At 41.4% G+C, this 15,102-nt stretch overlaps 1 protein-coding gene across 1 annotated transcript in view; it reads left to right on the forward strand.

Moving 5' to 3' along the window:
• Positions 1 to 15,102, forward strand: part of SPATA17 (spermatogenesis associated 17) — a 114,153-nt gene that overhangs the window by 16,514 nt on the left and 82,537 nt on the right. Inside the window, 1 exon segment of the mRNA XM_077339602.1 lies at positions 5,321 to 5,424. Coding sequence (XP_077195717.1) covers positions 5,321 to 5,424 — 104 coding nt within the window.

Raw genomic sequence — 15,102 nt, forward strand, 5'->3', positions numbered from 1 at the left:
TGATTTTGATATATTTGTTTCCTTCACTATGTTTCTGCCTGCAATTAAACCCAAATAAATGGTGACCATATAAACTAAGCTTTGTGCTTTGGGGCCTGCCTGGGACTGCAAGAATAGAACAATTGCTAGTCATCAGCATAGCATAATATGTGATTGATGAACTACATTCTAACAAAAATGGCAGTATGTCAAGTACGTTTAACAGAACTCAATATAATCAGCAACGTGGGGATCCAGGGGACAGCCCTAAAATGGCTGCTCTCCTTTCTCCAAGGTCATGGAGAAAGAATGGTAATTGGGGACAACCAATTGCAACACTGTGAGCTCAAATATGGAGACCCACAAGGAACTAGACTCTCCCCAAAACTATTTAGCATTTTCATGCACTCTCCTGCTCAACTGGTCTGAAGCTAGAGCTTGGGTTGTCACCAACATGCAGATGGTGACATCTGCTCTGTCACCTAATGGACGGACGGCCTGTTAACTCCCAGATTGCTTGGCCAGGTGCCTGGAGGCTGTAGAAGAATGGTTTCAGTGTAGTCACGTGAAACTCATCCTCTTGAAGACAGAGATCCTTTGGATAGGTGGGAAAGGGTCAGACCAGGAAGCATGTCTCCCCAGCCTGAACAGTGCTCAACTTACAACAATGCAATCGGTTAGGAACCTGATCATGACTCTTGATGTTTCATTAACAACGGAAGCTCAGATCATGAGGGTAGCACAGCTGGCATTCTTCCATCTCTGCCAAGTGAAGCTACTAGTGCCCTATCTGATTGCAGAACACCTCGCCACAGTGATCCATGCAATGATCACCTCTAGACTGGATTACTGCAACTTGTTCTATGCATGTCTTCCCTTATCCCTGTTCCAGAAATTACAGTTGGTCCAAAATGCAGCTGTTCAATTGCTCTCCTAAACACCATGGAGAGTACATATTACAGAAACTTTCAGCAGCTGCACTTGCTATCTATTGAATACAGGATTAGATTTAAGGTGCTGGTGCTTACCTTCAAGGCCATATGCATCAGGGTCCAGTGTTCCTCAAGGACCATCTGTTTGTCTGTACTCACTGAAGAGTGACCCGCTTTATATATTCCAACAACTGGTAATTCCTGGTCCCAAAGAAATCCATCTGGCTTCCACTAGAGCCAGAGCCTTCTCCATGGCCCTAACCTGGTGGAATTACCTCCCCAAGGACATCAAGGCCCTACTGGAACTCAAACAGCTCTATAGGGCCTGTAAAATAGAGTTCTTCCACCAGGGTTTTGGATAAGACTGACAGTGAGCACCTAGATCTGACCCAACCGCCAGGCAACTGCAACACAAACTACCAATGTCCCCATCTGTTAGACCATTCTCTGTGATCTTTTGTTATATCACTTATATCTCCAATTTCAATTGATTACAAAAGGTGTAAATGTTATAGTGTATTTTTTCTAGTGTTATGTTCCGTGTACACAGCCCTGAAATGCTGAGGAGAGGTATAAAAATCAAATGAATTAAAGATGATACAGAGTGTGGTGGAAGAGCACCAGATTTGTAGTTTGTACAGCTCTAAAATAAAATATAGGCAATGTTGCAAAGTTAAGTGGACTACATAGTGTGGGTACAAAATGCTTTAAGATACAATAAAGCCTACTAGCACAGAGAGGGAAAATGTTATTAGAAATTGATCACTAGATAATATTACACCACTGTGGGATGGTAGGTGAATTTCCTCCAGGCCAGGCTGGATTCTGGAGATTTTTGGTGGGGGGCAATTTCATTTGGGCATGAAATTGGGGTCACTGTAGGCAGGTAGTTGTGAGTTCCTGCATTGTGCAGGGGGGTGGACTAGATGACTCTGGAGGTCCCTTTCAGCACTATGATTCTATTATTCTAATTTAGCTTTTATTGATGTCTTACTCTGTTCATCACCTAAAATTAATTTCAACTTTTTATAAGGACTAGCATGTTTTCCAGGCAACCTGTGTTGTGTGATGGGTAGTCCTGAGAAAAACAGCTTTTATATATTGAAATGGAGAGCAGCACTGTTTTTGCTTCCAATAGCAGTAACCTTCAGTACACCTCGAGGCAAGTTTTGTACCCAACAAAACGGCCCAAGAGAACTTGCTTGAGAGGGGCCAATATAAAAATTGAAAAATAAATAAATATTTCCATTTCAATCTGCATCACGTCCTCATTCCATGTAAAGATTCTCTCAACTCTACCATACCCTGAAACCTGTGTTTTTTGTTTTGTTTTGTTTTTTGCTTATGTATGCAATTTCCAGATTGAGAAAGAATTCTAGGAAAATCTAAAGTTTGCTCACTGATTTTTGCCATTTGGCTGGTCCCCTATCTAAAAGGTATCACACGATTATTGCTTGGCCAACATGGCTATTTGCATTCTTTGACTATTCTGCTTGCTTGTTACAGTACAAGCCTCTGCAGAGTTCAATTCTATGATTCCATTGATCTTCAAGAACAAGAATAAAGCAATTTAGGATTGTGTTGTAAATTTGCAGACCTGTGCACAGTTATTAGAGAGTACTCCACTGTTTAGTGGAATTTACTTCTAAGCAAACTTACTTATGATTGCATGGCACTTGTATCAGCTTGCACTCTTTACTGGTTCCAGAGGCTTGGAATCCCCTTTGCTCTTTTTCTTGTAGTAATAAGGATATTGGCAGAGATCCCTTATCTCATATTTTTGTTACAAGTATATTTTAGCAACCTAGCTCCATTCTGAGTAGTTTTTGGTTTTTTATTTCATGTTCTATCTCTTTTTCCAGCTTTCACAGAGGCTACATCCATACTAGTACTCCTTTCATATTGTATTTATTGCTTTGCATTTCAATTTTGCTCTTCATGATGCTAGAACAAATCAATGTGTTTTACCTACATGCATGCTTCTTCTAGTAATTATAGGCTTGAGGGGTTTCCCCCACCTTAATCAGATTTAGACTACAGTCTCTGTACAATTGCACATCTACCTGGTTCTCCCTTCCCCCAATAAAGTTGGAGCAATTTGCTAAAAAGGGCAGACTTGAGACAGTATCTTTCATTAGTTTTAGGCTAATAGATTAGCCAGGTTTAGTTAGTTACTATGGCAAGAAATTAGTTAACAAATAGTTGTTAGCATAAACATGCACAGTATTATGAGACATTTATTAGAATATTATAGTAGGGGGAAATATGTATACCGTATATACTCACATATAAGCCAACCCCCATATAATCTGAGGCACCTAAGTTTACCACAAAATCTGGGCAAATTTATTGACTTGCATATAAGCCGAGGGTGGGAAATGCTCCATCATCACAGGCTCTCTCATCCAGCCTCCCCAGAAATACAGAATACAGAAAAGTCAAGAGGATGAATAGCTGCTGTTTTTTGTACTCCGCTTCTCACTAACAAAAGGACTTTCAAAGTGGCTTACAATTGCCTTCCCTTTCTCCCTTTGCTATTGCTCTGGTCTTGATGTCAGACACCCTGAGAGAGCCCTGACAGAACTGCTCTGTGAAAACAGCTCTGGCAGGAGAACCAAACAGTGTCCCCAGAGGCCAGCAAACCAGAGCAGAGCAACAGTACCCAAAGTTGGCAGCCTGCAACAACTAGTACAATAGCTACCAAACTGGGAGAATGGACAACTCTAACTACAACTGCAGTGCCCCCCCCGAACAAAACACTGAAAGAGAGAACTGTAAGAGTGAACTTTTAAAAGAAACACAAGTCAGAGCAAGCTCAGCTTGCAGTACACATTTGCAAAAGGCAATGCAATGATTGGCTGGCTGGAGCAGGCTTTTATTTCAATTACTGTATATACCAGCGTATAAGCCAAGGAGGGCTTTTTCAGTGTGAAAAAAGGTGCTGAAAAACTAGGCTTATATGCGAGTATATAGCGTAATTCTTCCTTTATCTGATATTTGGATTTTGTTGTAGAGTTATGCATGTTCATCCTGGAAGATAAACTTTCCTGCCTTAATTGCAGTTAAAGAATGTACCAACACAGCCATGCTGTTAATCGGTACTTTCATAATCACAATACAAGACAACATTTTGAAATCTTAGCTGAGGAGGAGTCTTCATAACTGCATTTTTTTTGTTAGTAAATTGATGCCGCCATAATACCTCAACAATTAAGGAAGTAAGAAGGAAGTCAATTTGGAGGCTGCAGGGAAAACATTCCCCTTCCCCCCCCCTCCTGATCATGATTGAGAAGGAGCCAACATTGTATTTGCATTAATCTCCCAGATCTTGTCTCTCTCGGTGAGTCACCCATCAAGACATCTAACAAGTGAGTGCTGCATGACATCTCTTTACAGAAGCCCTGTTAGCTCTTTTTCAGCATGGCTTGTTCATTTATAAGTAGAACAGGTCTAGCCTTAACATTTACTACCAATTTACTCAGGACAAAAGGTAGGATGTTCCCTGAACAATTGTTTAAAACGTTGATTTAAATTGGCTACTTTCCAGCTGGAAATAAGATAACTTTAATTATGAAGACTGATTTTAATGATGTTGCACATCGTTGTTAACAATGCCATGATTTCATGCTTGAGTTCCTTAAGAAACTTGGAGGGGCTTGGAGTGCTCATGTTATCCCTGCTTTGCCTCCTCATCTGCTAGGAGAGATTAGGCAGATGAGAAATAAAAAAGCAAGGAAAAAAAGCCAAGCTAGTAGCTTTTCCTTCCTCGTGAGAATGGCTTAGCTCTTTCTCTCCCATGAATGCAAGGAAAACTGGAACAATTTACTAGTGAATCTTGACAGGTATGAAAAAATAGGAATAGTTGGATTACTTTGTGTGGTAACACATAGCCCAGCTATAAAAATAAAAACTTAGCATTTGAAATGCAGAAATGTTACTAACTTCTGGCAGAGAGTTATGTTATGTACTGTGTTGTGATCAACTTTGACTTAGCTGGGATTATAACTGCTCATAACTTGGTTCTGAATAAAAACTTATTTAGGTTTTCTCTAAATATACTTTTACTGGTGGACAGTGTATCTTGATCGAGGGAAATTGACATCATGCTTGAGTGCCACATTTTACTATCCTTTTCCAAGGTGAAATATCATATGTAACTAATATCAGTGTCACGTAATCAGTGTCAACAGTGTCACGTTATCCTACCACCTTGTTCCTTCTCACATCCAAGTTTATGTATTAATGTCTTATTTTATTACCTAGTAGTAATGGAAAGCAAATATGTGTGTGAGCCTGTGAGGGCACCATACCTCAGGAAATAGACCAGGTTCTTTATATAAACGTTTGACAAAGATCTCTCTTTTGTAGGGAAAGTACTGAAGCAAATATATGTGGTTTTTCTCCTCTAGATTCAAAAAAGATGGCGAGGCTATTACATCCGAAAATATATCCATAATTATTATGCACTGAAGAAGTACTTGGAAGCTATTTCTTTGAATAATGAGATGGTCAGGTAAAGATAAAAAAACCTAAACTGCAAAACTTTAAATTTCTTATTTAAAAAAAAGTTCTGAATAGTTTATGGTGCTAATTAAATTTTTCCGTTACAGAAAGAATTGTCTCCATTATCCAATATATAATGTACTTTTCTTTTCCCCCATATATAAGCATGTGGTACCAAATTATGATTCTCATTTATACCAGTATGAATTCAGATATGCTTCTTTTCAATGAGTCCAGAACTAATAAATTCCATTTTGTTGGATATGTATTTTCATCCACATGCACCGAAGATTTCATTGTCCACAGCATTCACTGAATTTAGTAGAGTATATCTCTGTTTATGATTGTTCTATAAGACTACCATTGCAGCCTTTCTTGGGTTCTAAGAAGTCCAGGTTCCTTCTTCTGGGGCTGCATGAGCAGTACTTGCTGGGATCTAAGCTGTCCTGGCAAAGGTCTCGAAGTAGGATAGGGAAGCATAGAGTCACCAGTGCCTACAATAACAGTTCCCTTTGCTTCTAGAGACTAGTTATATAGTCATTCATCCCAGGATTAAACTCAGTTTGATCAGTCTATACAGAATTTGCCTAGTGTGTCCAAACCCATTTGTAAAATTTATTCTCTCCCCCTCTGCCACCCATACTCCTGTGACCTCTGTCTCCTTTGGGTTTCTAGGTCCAGTCCATCAGATATTTTATTTTATTTACTAGCATTGTTTACTGGGGCCCAAGGTGGATATTTAAGAGTTGCACAGAAGGGGGAAATGCACTGGATTTGGGACTGCCTCCAACCAACTTCTCTACTGCTGAGAAAGGAAGGAGCAGTTATCTTTGATGACCCATAAAGGCAACACTGAGAATTTTGTGACCTGCATATACAAAAGTCATATGGGATGAAACTATAGTATGGAATGGAATTGGATGAAAGAGCTGACTGGATCCCTTATGGTATTTTAGAGCAGCCTTTTATCTGCCAGATGTTTCCTTTATAAATAGCTCCTCAACTGCTGAAAAACTGTCATATTGAAAAAAAATGTTGCTATGTATACTAAATAAGCCACAGTCCATACTTCATTTAAAACTAGTACGTGTGTACATTATAGGATTGACATTTTACATATTTTAGTTTTCTAGAATAACAGAAAAGGTAAAAAGTAAACTTTGAAATACATTGGTCCATAGCATTCACCATTCATGTTTAACTAGCACATAAGATCAGCAAACTAATATGTATCTGGCTAGTCTTTTTGTCATTATTTTTATGCAACACATATGTAAGATTATGTTTTCATAGCATGACTGGGCCTGTTACGAAGATAAATTGGTTTGATTAATTTAAGGGCTGCGTTTGCACCTGCAAGACGTGTACACTTGTAACCTATAGCCCCATATGCAAAAACTGCCCCAGGTTATAAACAAGAAAATGATATCACGAAATTAAAAACTAGCCTCAGACTGAGATACAGACTGGCAGCATTAATAAAACATTATAAAGCTGATCTTTAGGGAAACTTGCAGCATACTCAGAGTTTCTTTTGCTTTTATTTGCTTTTACTTCTACTTTTCAGAAGTAACTTAATGTTTTGCAGTGTTAAAGGTAGCATAAAATTTCATAAAGGTAGATAAAATTTCAGGAATATATTGAGTTCATTACACTCATGCTCTTTAGTCATTTATACACAAGCCCTTTGCTATTGCTCTGGTCTTTAAGTTTAATTTGAAATAGATCTCAGTGGAGGCTCCTTCAACTTAACTCAAAATTACAAAAAAAAGATTGCCAATGTATTTTCCTCAGAATGCTGGTGTGTGTGTGAATGAATAACAGATGTCAGAATCCACCTGCTGTTTGTTCCCAGCAAGTCCCTCCTGCACCCCCAGCTAGTTTTTAACCTTCCTCCCCAGTTGGGGGAAGAAAACGCCTGGACTAGGCATTTTCAGGGAAGAATAAATGGGGGCAAGAAAAAAAAATGTATTCTTCACTTTTCTGATTCTCCCTTGATTTCCTTCCACTCATTACATCTCAGCAAAGGTGATTTCAGATCCTATTCTGGCTGAATTATTGTGTAGTTCTGCCTTTTGATTTGAAATGAAGTAAGTTGGGGACAAGAAATGGAACAGCCATTCTTGTACGCTAATTATCCCACCTTTAGCCCAGAAACACAGTAAAACTTCCAGCTCCAAAGGGTAAAGAGCTACTCAAATATACCACTGTGCCAATTCTTTTTTCAAAAAATCCAGCTAGGGGGAAGAATAGCTGTCTTTCTTGAGTTGGGGATAAGCTTGAGCAGAAATTCTGACTAGCTTTTCTCAGAAGTCCCACTGATGGTCTCGATTCCCTGCTGGGGATAGCTGTCCTTGATACCATATACAATATGAACCACCTTTGAATCTTGCAAAGAACTCATTAATTTCTATTCTTTATCATGTAGTCAGCTTCTCATTGTTGCGAGTTTGCGCCGTTTACTTGGACAGAGGTTTAACCACCAGCAGAGAAGAGATCACTCACCAACACAGCCAAGTTGTTGCAAATCATTTACAGTGATTTATTTACATCCAGCATCCAGCAATACATTCAGCAGAGTTTCAGAATGTCCTGCTTAGCTCTCAGTGAAGAAGGCAGAAAGAATAACACAGTGCATATTTCATATATACAGTTTAACAGCCAATCACAACAGTGCTGACTCACTCAGGTAATTAGCCACAGGTGCAACACCTTATTGCATCATCCCAATGCATTCCTATGGAGACTCAGGCTGACAACTAGAGACATGCCTGGACGTGCCCCTTACATGCCTGGACATGCCCCTGGAATCCATTGCATTGACATACATTTATAGCAGTGGCTGTATGATCAATACTTGACTGCCATATACTGACACTCATACCTAGCCCTCCATGTCCAAGACAAATGTAGATATTGGGGTGGGGGGTCTGTTGCTGTCCCTGTCACCATCTAAATGTCAAGAAAAGGCCATCCTTTCCAGCTTGGTGTAATCCCTTCCAGGAGTGCGAAATTCTAATCTGGTGAGCCGGGTTTGATTCTGCACTCCCCCACATGCAGCCAGCTGGGTGACTTTGGGCTCACCACAGCACTGAAAAAGCTGTTCTGACCGAGCAGTGATATCAGGGCTCTCTCAGCCTCACCAAACTCACAGGGTGTCTGTTGTGGGGAGAGGAAAGGGAAGGCGACTGTAAGCTGCTTTGAGATTCTTTCAGGTAGAGAAAAGCAGCATATAAGAACCAACTCTTCTTCTTCATATGGACTTTGAAGTCCTGGATTATGGTTAAGGGTACTGTTTGGAGCAACTCAGGGACAGAAACAATTTGCGGGGATATGTGATCCACTTGAATGTGGGAAAGCTTTTGTTAGTATCTGGAGGTTGAGAGGGGACATGATAGCCCTCTTTAAGTATATGAAAGGTTGTCACTTGGAGGAGGGCAGGATGCTGTTTCTGCTGGCTGCAGAGGAGAGGACACGCAGTAATGGGTTTAAACTTCAAGTACAACGATATAGGCTAGATATCAGGAAAAAGTTTTTCACAGTCAGAGTAGTTCAGCAGTGGAATAGGCTGCCTAAGGAGGTGGTGAGCTCCCCCTCACTGGAAGTCTTCAAGCAAAGGTTGGATACACACTTTTCTTGGGTGCTTTAGGATGCTTAGGGCTAATCCTGCGTTGAGCAGGGGGTTGGACTAGATGGCCTGTATGGCCCCTTCCAACTCTATGATTCTATGATTCTGTCTGGATGTGGTCTTGGGTGACTATGTTAGGCACAATTTGCTCCAGGCCCTTGTGGATTCGTCACCAGGGGCAATCAGGCCCTGGCCCACAGAGTCAAAATGGCCTGTGGGATCATTTCCCATGAGACAAGGTAAGGAGAAGAATGTACAGCCAGCAATTAAACTGAATGAAAGTCAAAGCCTTATTGGATACAAACAGAAATTAGAGCATCATTCATGAACACATGTACCAGTGAAGCAGGCCAACCCAAAAAACATTAAGAGTTTCTAGGACAGAGAGTCTATTGGCGAAAAGAAGTGTTGGTTCTTGTACGAGACTCACACTGCTCTGTGAGAACAGCACTATCAGGGCTGTGACAAGCCCAAGGTCACCCACCTGGCTGCATATGCAGGAGCGGGGAATCAACCCTGGCTCGCCAGATTAGAAGCCGCTGCTCTTAACCACTACACCAAAAATGTTAATATATGCAAGATCTGTACATGGTTCGAAAGCTTTTGAAGAATATCCTACAGGAGGTATTGGAAGGGCATAGAAACATTCTGGTATGTTTCAAATAATCTCCTCCTGTGCTCTGATTAGTTCAGTTATGGATTTCCAGCAATTTTGAGCACAATGGCTTCAGATGAAGTACAACAGTTAGATAGTTGGACTTCTAGAACTCTCACTCTCCTCCCTCTTCTTCTTGAAGTAGTTTCGATTTCCAATAAAGCTATTTATTCTTTACGCAGCAAGTACTCCTTTGCATATTTAAACTCTACCAACAAAAAAGGAGTATCTTTTTATCCCTATATATGTTACATGTTACATCATTTCCTGAACTCACTCTTCTTTTGGGGAGTTGAAGGAGGTATGGTCACATTGTTTTAGCCATTCTTCCCCTCAACTTCCTCATGTCAGTTGTATAGCCAGTTTGGTGCAGGAGTTAAGAGTGGCAGCTTCTAAACTGGTGAACTGGGTTTGATTCCCCACTCTTCCACATGCAGCCAGTTGGGTGACCCTGGGTTAGTTACAGCCCTGATAGATCTGTTCTCATGAAGCATTTCTGACAGAGCTCTCTGAGCCCCACTTACCACAGGGTGTCTGTTGTGGGGAGAGGAAGGGAATGCGATTGTAAACCGCTTTGGGATTGGGATTTAGGTTAGTTTTCAATGGTTCCGAGCCATTAAAACTGCAGTGGCAGCCTGGACACCTTCTTTTCCCAGGTTTCATCCCCCAATTTCCAGGAGTCTCCAAATCCAGATTTTGACAATCCTATCACCAAGCAAGGCCAGAAGGCTGAACTTGCTCCTTGTATTTATACACAGTCTGGCCAGTTTGGAGGCATCATACTGCTTGATGCTCTACCCTTTTGTTCTTGAAGGTGGATCTGGGGACTGAGCATGCACAATACAGGGTAGCTTCAAGGATCAGATTCTGTCATTTTCTTTATGACATTGTGGTTTTAATGGGATGTAGAGGAATGGGATCAGGAAATGCCACAAACTTCCAGTAGATGCAAGAGTTTGAGACTGTGATAATAATGACAACTGAATTTTTGTGAGTGAGTGTCCAGGAAAACTACCTTGCATAATTGCAAGGACAAAGCAACACCTTTCCAAGGCCTAAAGTGGTTATGGGAAGTAGACTGTGACATGCCTGTAAGATCTCTAATAGCAAAATCTTGCCAGAAGGCAGCGGCTGTGTATACTTGATCAAAACCTACTGTTCTTCTCCTTGAGAGTAGACTACTATAACAAATTGTGTGTGCCTACTGCGTGAGAAGATGAAGGCCTGTCTTGATAGAAATGGATAAATGCACATAGCGTTCATACTCCAGTATTTTTACTGGATATCCTTTGTTATAGAGGTACAATTTTGCTCCTTCAAAAACTGGGGAGCTATTTGCTGATATTCTAATCAAGCAATTAATTATAGAGAAGGGAGGACACATTTTTAGAATAGTAAAAGAGTAGCTATGGGCAGCACTTTGACTTCTGAAATGCCTTTATAAAGATCCCTTATAGACTTCCGTGTCTTCTGTAGATTGATTCTGTTGTTAAAAATCAATCCTCAGTGTGAATCACACTTTTATACAATCCCAGTTGCAACAGATTTCACAGTCATCGTCTGTATCTAAAGGGGGATCTTAACTGTAAAGTAAGTAGAAAAGAAGGAAAAGGTGCAATTTCATTAAGCTCTAACATATCATTGGCTGTCAGGCTGGCCTTGTTATGCTGTCCATCCTCATTTAACTATCCCACAAGATCTCTTAATGAAGTTAAGCCCCAAGTTCACTCCAATAATTCTGTGGCAAGAGTTTGTGCAATGTAACAATTCATCACTTGTCAGGAAGGCACTTTTAGTTTATACATTTAATAAGGGCATCCTCTAGCTTGGTTAATTAGAAGTGAACAGTTTGCATATTTACTAAATGTGGAGTGTCATTGCCACCACGGCCTATTGCCTACATGAATTATTTCTCTATCTGCAATAAACAGCTGGGTAATTATTACTGCCATAATCAGATAAATTCCCTCTGTAAGGCTTTTCTTACATGGCAATTCTTTGAACTCATCCAAAGCTGAACAAAATTTATGAACTCCAGCAGCCAGGCCACTTTTTCATAGTATATTGTCCCTATTTCAAGGACACATATAGCATCATAAATATTGGGTAAATTAGGACAAATATGATTACCTAAAGATTATATATTAATAAATTATTTGTTTTCCAAAATATAGATCTTCAGTTTTGAGTCTAAAAGATAGTTCTGTTTCTATCTAGGCATAGATAGTTGACAAGCCAACTATAGTCCAGAGTAAAGGAGACAAACTTTGAGATTGACAGGCAGAGAAAAAAGAATAATTGAATGTGTGTATGCGTGGGGGTCATTTTCTTTGTTTATATTAATCCGTAACTTCAGTGCTTTCTTAGGCATTGCCTAATTTTTTGCCTGCAATCATTTCAGCAGGTGATTAAAAACTATATTTAGTTTCATATATTGTTTTCTAATCACTGATTTATAATAATACGCTTTTGTCATTCAAATTACATGCTGGTGGCTTCCATGATAATTCCAGAATAATAGCTATGTAGTATGTTGTAGCCAAAACGAAACAGTATCCTTGTGGCACATTAAAGAGAATCAGAATTTTATTTCAGTGTAAACATTTTGGACTAGAGCCCATTTCTATCTGCTGCAGAAAAATGGTTAAACTTTTCTGGTATCATAAGACCCCTGTTTGTTAGTAGATCACTAGGTCAAACTGAATAGCAGGAATCACAAACCTTGTTAGAACCTTAGGAATTTTGAGAATACAGCATTTGCTGGCGTATAAGACTACTTCCCCCCCCCCTGAAAAACATGCCTCCAAGTGGGGGGGGTCGTCCTATACTCCAGGTGCACTTCAGTTGGGATAGACCTAGCTGCCCATAGTGGCCCATAGTACTGTAATGTAATGTAACAAACGCTTTATTTTGAGTGGAAATGTTGGGGGGTCATCTTATACGCCCAGTCATCTTATATGCCGGCAAATACAGTAGGTAGTGGGTACCACCACAGAATGGTTATATTGGGGGTCATGGGTAATCACAAAATGGCTGCCATGTGGGATGGCACCAATAACCAAAAGTGTTGGAACCTTCTAAGTCAATCATCATCCTATGATGAAGGCAGCTGGTTTCTGAATGGATGCTTCCGGATGCTTCCAAAAATGAGGTCTCCTGTTCTGAGAAGCAGAAAAGCCAGAAGTGACTTTTTTCTTTGAGGAAGAAGGAAGTGGGCACCAGGAAACACCTTGGTAGACTACAGGGCAAAAGAGTAGAAGGGAAAGCAAATGGTGCAGCAAATTTAATTGTGGAATAAGATAAAAGGATAGGGATAGCAAGTTTGGAGAAGAGGCAAGACCAGTAAAGGGAATTAAGGAGGGAATATGATGAGCTATTAAAAACAATAGTCTCCATGAATTACACATGTGAAATTTGCCATGATGATGTCTCTGGAGGCCATTATTGCATGTCATACTATGACCGGTGGTCTCTGTTGGTAATAACATGCACATCTAATGGGGGAAATGTCTGTGGTTCATAGTCTCCTTAGTTGTTTAGGATTTGGAAATCTTTCCTAATGTTCTGTTCATCTAAAATATGTTTTATTCTGGATTTAAGGTATGCTGACAACATGTGATATAGCTTACTTGTAAAGTTAAATGGTTCTGATCTGAGCTTGGGTACAAGATCTCCTGGGAGCTAGAAAAGCAGATGAAATATTATAGATGAACTAGGCTTCAAAGCTCATAAAAGCAGGCTTTGAAAGGGATGGGGGTCTGCGGCGGCGTCGGGCGCATCCTGTGGGGCCAGGGAAGGGTTTGCTGGTGGCATTGTGGCCTTGAAAGGGATGAGGGTCTGCGGCAGCATCAGGCGCGTCCTGTGGGGCAGAGGAAGGGTTCGCTGGTGGCGTTGTGGCCCCCTGGATCCCCTGGCCTGTGGAGAAGACGGGTACGGACCGGGGGTAAGGCCTTCCGGGCCCTCCCCCTCTCCCTCTGTCTGTGGAAGGGCTGGCCACGCCTGTGGAGGAGGCGGACGTGCTCTGCAGGCCCGGGGAAACTGCAAGAAACGTGTTTTCCGGGTGCCCTGCCCTATTGCGATGGCAAAGGCGGAGGGCTGTTCGGCCCTGCACAGGCGGTGGCAGTGTTGGAGGAGTGGGGAAGGCTTCCCCAGTGCCCTCCCCTGCCATAGCGTGAGCTTCCCCGGAGGCCGCAGAGGGGTAGAGGCACTTACATGGTACCTTGAATGCTGGAGGCTGTCAGCAAGCATGGGCAGGAGTGGGCAGGTCGTGAGGCAGCTCTCCAGGGAAGCTGCAGGAAGCATGTTTTGGGCGCCCCATCTCCCTATTGCAGTAGTGAAGGCAAAGGGCTCCTCAGGGCTGTGGGAACAGGAAAGGCTTCCCCCCCCCCCCAGGGTAGCATGAGCTTCCGTCGGGGCCACAGAGGTACTTATGAGGCAGAGGGGCAGAGGCACTTACGGGGCACCTTGAGTGCTATAGGCCAACTGTTTCAAAGTGGAGGCGTTGGATGGGCGGGGCCGTTCTGGGGGCCTGCGGGCCTTACATTTGAGGCAGAGTCCGGGCCAGGAGCGAGGCCTGTGGCGACCGTCGTGGTGGCTGTGGCACGGGGACCAACAGTCCCCGGCGAGTGGGGAGTGGGAAGGTCAGGAGTTGCTTCAATTGTTGTAAATTCCAGCCAGTCGGGGGCCAATGGCCCCTGTTTCCTATCCCGGCCTACCCCCTTTAGCCTTAGCCAATTATTTATACCGTCCCCCGAGTGGATTACAGATAGCCTTCATCCATTCTTAATCTCACACATCCCAAGCCTTCCCTAGTGTTACCTAGAAACAATATTTCCCATTGAAGCCTTTTGTGACCTTGTCCAGCTATAAGAACACCTTTTGTTCTGTCTGTCTCATAAGTTTTTGAACTCTACTGCTTTGAAAACTATATGTTTTTTCTCTCTTGTGCTTTATATAACTTTATGAATTCACAGGACATAATTGCTGCTAATAGGTTCTCGAGAGAGTAATAAAAATTATGATGCATAAAATTAGCAAGGATTTTGAAACCCCAATTTTGGTGAGCCTCCTGGGAACGGTCCCTTAAATATTACCTTTGTCTAAGTCAGTAAAGTAACAAATAACATAAAGGGAAACAATCACCCAGCCTGGAAAACAGGTTAGGACCACACAGGTTAAGGATAAAACCATATATAGAAAAATCTAAACAATTTATTATCAGAGCTCAAAGTATTTAAAAAACATAAGAATGCCTTATTTATTGGACATACACAAAGCATCTCAGTGTGTACATCACTAATATCAACAAGTTCACACCTAAGGCATTTTGACTATACTGATCTTCCTCAGAGGTCAATTTACCGATATGCACAGTTATACTTTTTTCAGTTTTCAACAGAGGGCTA

Source organism: Paroedura picta, chromosome 1 (assembly GCF_049243985.1).
Source record: "Paroedura picta isolate Pp20150507F chromosome 1, Ppicta_v3.0, whole genome shotgun sequence".
NCBI lineage: Eukaryota > Metazoa > Chordata > Lepidosauria > Squamata > Gekkonidae > Paroedura > Paroedura picta.